Consider the following 3,837-nt stretch of genomic DNA (forward strand, 5'->3'; position numbering starts at 1 on the left):
AATGTGGGAGAAAATTCAGCACCTCACATTACATTGGCGGTCCACCAAGGTCATGGTGCAGGTGATCTGGGTCCAATGGTCAGGCGAGCACTGGACGACACAGGGTGGCAAAGAACCCAAATTCCTAATTTATCTTATGCTCCAAATAGTAAAACCTATCGCATAACTTGTGCCTGTGAGGATACAGTGATCTTGGAACATAAAGAAATTTCAAAAACACATGGTGAGGAGTGTGTAGACCATCCTCACGCAGTTGCTGGACTGTCAGATCTGCCTGACAGTCTATGGTCAAAAGGGCCCACGGATGTTGGCCTAGCTAAGTGTCCTCCTGTTTTGTTCCAGCTGAAATCACACATACCAATCAATAGACCACAGTATAAACACAAACCTGAAGCAGAGGAAGGAATTACAGAAACAATAGAAGGCCTGATAAGGGCCGGGGTGTTAGAGCCCTCTCACTCACTGTGGAACACACCAATTCTACCAGTGGAGAAACATGGAACAGGAAAATATCGCATGGCACATGATTTGAGAGCCATTAATGAAATATTGCTCTCTACTACTGCACCAGTACCAAATCCGTACACAGCTTTATCAGCTATCACATGTGACCAAAAGTGGTTCACGTGCATTGACCTGGCAAATGCATTCTTTTGTCTTCCTCTGCATGAGTCACTCAGAGACATTTTTTCATTCACATATAGAGGCCAACAACTCAGATACACACGGTTGCCACAAGGCTTTGCACTTTCTCCAGGCATTTTTAATCAGGTGCTCAAAGAAGCCCTGTCGTCATGTAATTTGCCTGATGATTGTACATTAATACAATATGTTGATGATCTTCTCATTGCAGCCCCGTCAGCAGCGGATTGTACAGCGGCGTCGCTCGTTGTGTTGAATAGGTTGGCAGAATGCGGCTTTAAAGTAAGTAAAGACAAGCTGCAGTTAGTTCGCCCTGAAGTGACCTTTTTGGGCCGGGTAATCGCACACAAATCAGTGGGTTTGATGAACACACACAGAGACCAAATTCTGACACACCCAAAACCGCGAACTGTGAGAGAAATGCTTTCTTTTCTTGGTTTAACAGGCTACAGCAGGCAGTTCATTCCGGATTATGCAGGCAAAACTGCCCCTTTAAGGGGCCTAATGAAGCAAGTTGGCGTTCGAAACCTTAAGGCTGAGCTGCCTTGGACTCCTGAAGCCGAAGCCGCATTTATTAGGGTAAAACAGGATTTGTCAAGGGCCGCAGATTTAGCCACACCCAATTATGATGAGCCATTCTATTTGGATGTTTCTGAAACAAACTCAGTTGTAAACGGAGTGTTGTTTCAGAAAAAAGGGGGGGGTAGAGATGTGCTCATGTATGTAAGTGTAAAACTACATCCAACAGAAGCAAAGCATCCTACATGCACACAACATGCAGCAGGGGTCGCTAAAATTATTCAAAAAACAGCACATGTAGTGAGAGAACACCCACTGAAAATACTTACTACACATAGCATAGTGGCATACGTGAATTCACAAGCATTTTGTATGTCACCACGGGCACAACAGAGACTGAGCAAAGTCTTAGAGGCCCCAAATTTGACATTCACACATGAAGGAATTAACATGGCAGATTTAATGGGTGTAGGGGAACCACATGACTGCGCCAGAAGAGCACAGATTGAGGAAAAGATTAGAGAGGACCTGAAGGCCGAACCCATACCGGGAGCTGAGGACTGGTTCACCGATGGATGTTGCCACCGAGACGAAGGAGGACTGAAAGCAGGCTATGCGGTGGTTTGCAGAGTAGAAGGAGATTATCAGGTCAGAGAGTCAGGAAGGATTGAGGGAAAGCAGTCGGCCCAGAGAGCTGAAGTGATAGCCTTAGCTCGAGCTTTGAGACTAGCCAAGAACAGGAGAGTGAACATCTACACCGATTCGGCATATGCGTTTGGAGCAGCGCATGTGGAGCTGCCTCAGTGGAAAAGAGCAGGATTCAGAACAGCAACCAATGCACCTATTTCCCACAAACATGAAATGGAGGAACTGGAAAAGGCCTTGGCTGACCCAGAGGAGGTGAGCATTATAAAATGCAAAGCGCACTCCCAAGGAACCAGCATGGTGGAAAAAGGAAACCAGAGAGCAGACGAAGCCGCAAAGGAGGCCGCAGGCTACAAAGGACGGAGACAAATGATACAGGTAACATCAGAAGAGGAGATATCTGTTGACCTGATTGAGGAAGTCACACAGGCCCAGGAGGAGGCATCCCCAGAGGAAAAGGGGGTGTGGAAAAGCAAAGGAGCCTGGCAGGATGGACATTTGTGGAGGGGGCCAGACGGGCGCCCCGTGCTGACAGCCAAAATGGCAGAACAGAAGGTGGATGAAGCCCACGGACTCGCCCACGTGGGGATAGCCCAGATGGAGAGAAACTTGTGTCATTGGTGGCATCCTGAGCTGCGAGGAATGATAAGAGAAAAGGCCAGGATGTGCTTAATCTGTGGGGCACACAATCCTAAGCCAGCAGTAAAACCGGAAGTGGGTAAGTTTCGGCCCCCTGAGAGGCCGGGAGAAGAGATTGTTATTGATTTCACTGATATGATTGATTCTGGACCTGGCGGTGTAAGATATTTGTTAGTGTGTGTTGATGCTTTGACTGGCTGGCCAGAGGCCTGGGCTACAAAAAAGGAGGATGCTAAGACTGTCATTAAGTGTTTAATCAATCAGTACATTCCCCGTCATGGGTTCCCCAAAAGAATTAGATCAGATAATGGAACCCATTTTAAAAATCAAGATTTGGAAAAAGTAGAAAGAATGTTGGGCGTCCAGCATAAATTTGGAACAGTCTATCATCCTCAGTCTCAGGGGAAAGTAGAAAGAATGAACCTAAATTTGAAAAACAAATTGGCGAAAATTTGCGCGCAAACAGGGCTAAATTGGGTCGCAGCCCTGCCGGTTGCGTTGATGACCATAAGATGTTCTGTTAATCAATCCACAGGTTTTACACCATACGAGCTGCAAACTGGGAGACAGTTTCCGGCACCTTGGACGGTGGGCTCGGTTGAACGGGACAAAAAGGGGAACCGGTCCCACGCAGACTACTGGAACGAGTTAAAGGCGCTTGTGTCCAGTTTCACAAAACAGGCGGCTTGTAAAGGGCCCACAGGAGAAGGAGAGGTCCCGGACGCGAAGGCAGTGTGGCTGAGAGTCATCAAACGCAAATGGAAGGAACCCCGCTGGACTGGTCCATATGAGGTATCGGCTCGGACGGCGACAGCGGTCCAACTGAAGGGGAAAGGCGACACCTGGTATCACTGGACGCAGTGCGCAGCTGCGCACGAGGGCTTGGTGGGGAAGGATCAATCTCCACCCAACACAGGTGAAATTGAGAGGCAGAATAAACCCTCACACCTGTGCAACGGGCCGACCGGTGGTCTACCCGGAAGGTCGAAGAAAGAAGAGCAGCCTAGGAGGAGATCGCTGCGCCAACGAAAAAGGAGCGGTACCACACCGAACACCTAGAACAAGAGAGAGGCTCTGATAAAGGGCTTTGAACTTTTTACTACACCATAACATTCACATACAACCATGCCATCACAACAATCAGACACTGGTGACGAAAGAAGAGTTTCAAAAGCCATCACAATGTTCAAAATTATTATGAGTTTGATGTCAATTATGTTGCTAATCATGGCTATTTGTTTTTTGATTTGTTTGTTGCAGACCAGCCCGGGAAACCAGTCTGAGCACGGAGGCCATGCCAGTCCGGCGTTGTTTGATACACCAACTACACCACGCGTGATCCATAGTGATTTAAAGTTGCGGGCAAGAGTGAAGCGCGAGGTCTCTGGTAAA

At 47.8% G+C, this 3,837-nt stretch overlaps 1 protein-coding gene across 1 annotated transcript; it reads left to right on the forward strand.

The window, feature by feature from the left end:
- Positions 1–2,346: 2,346 nt before the first annotated feature.
- LOC146618514 (uncharacterized) lies at positions 2,347–3,504 on the forward strand. Its single transcript, XM_085371514.1, has 2 exons — positions 2,347–2,524; positions 2,981–3,504. The coding sequence occupies exons 1-2, from the start codon at positions 2,347–2,349 to the stop codon at positions 3,502–3,504; spliced, it is 702 nt and encodes a 233-aa protein (XP_085227640.1).
- Positions 3,505–3,837: the final 333 nt, after the last annotated feature.

The sequence above is a fragment of the Diplotaxodon limnothrissa genome, linkage group LG14 (genome assembly GCF_057381915.1).
Source record: "Diplotaxodon limnothrissa isolate DT_005_m linkage group LG14, D_limnothrissa_male_GT1.1, whole genome shotgun sequence".
NCBI classification, from domain to species: Eukaryota; Metazoa; Chordata; class Actinopteri; order Cichliformes; family Cichlidae; genus Diplotaxodon; species Diplotaxodon limnothrissa.

Bases quoted from the DNA above. Each gene is read 5' to 3' on its own strand.
- LOC146618514 (XM_085371514.1), top strand. From the start codon at position 2,347: ATGGCAGAACAGAAGGTGGATGAAGCCCACGGACTCGCCCACGTGGGG. The intron at 2,525-2,980 runs GTAAGTTTCGGC...ATCAATCCACAG, and splicing joins AGCAGTAAAACCGGAAGTGG to GTTTTACACCATACGAGCTG.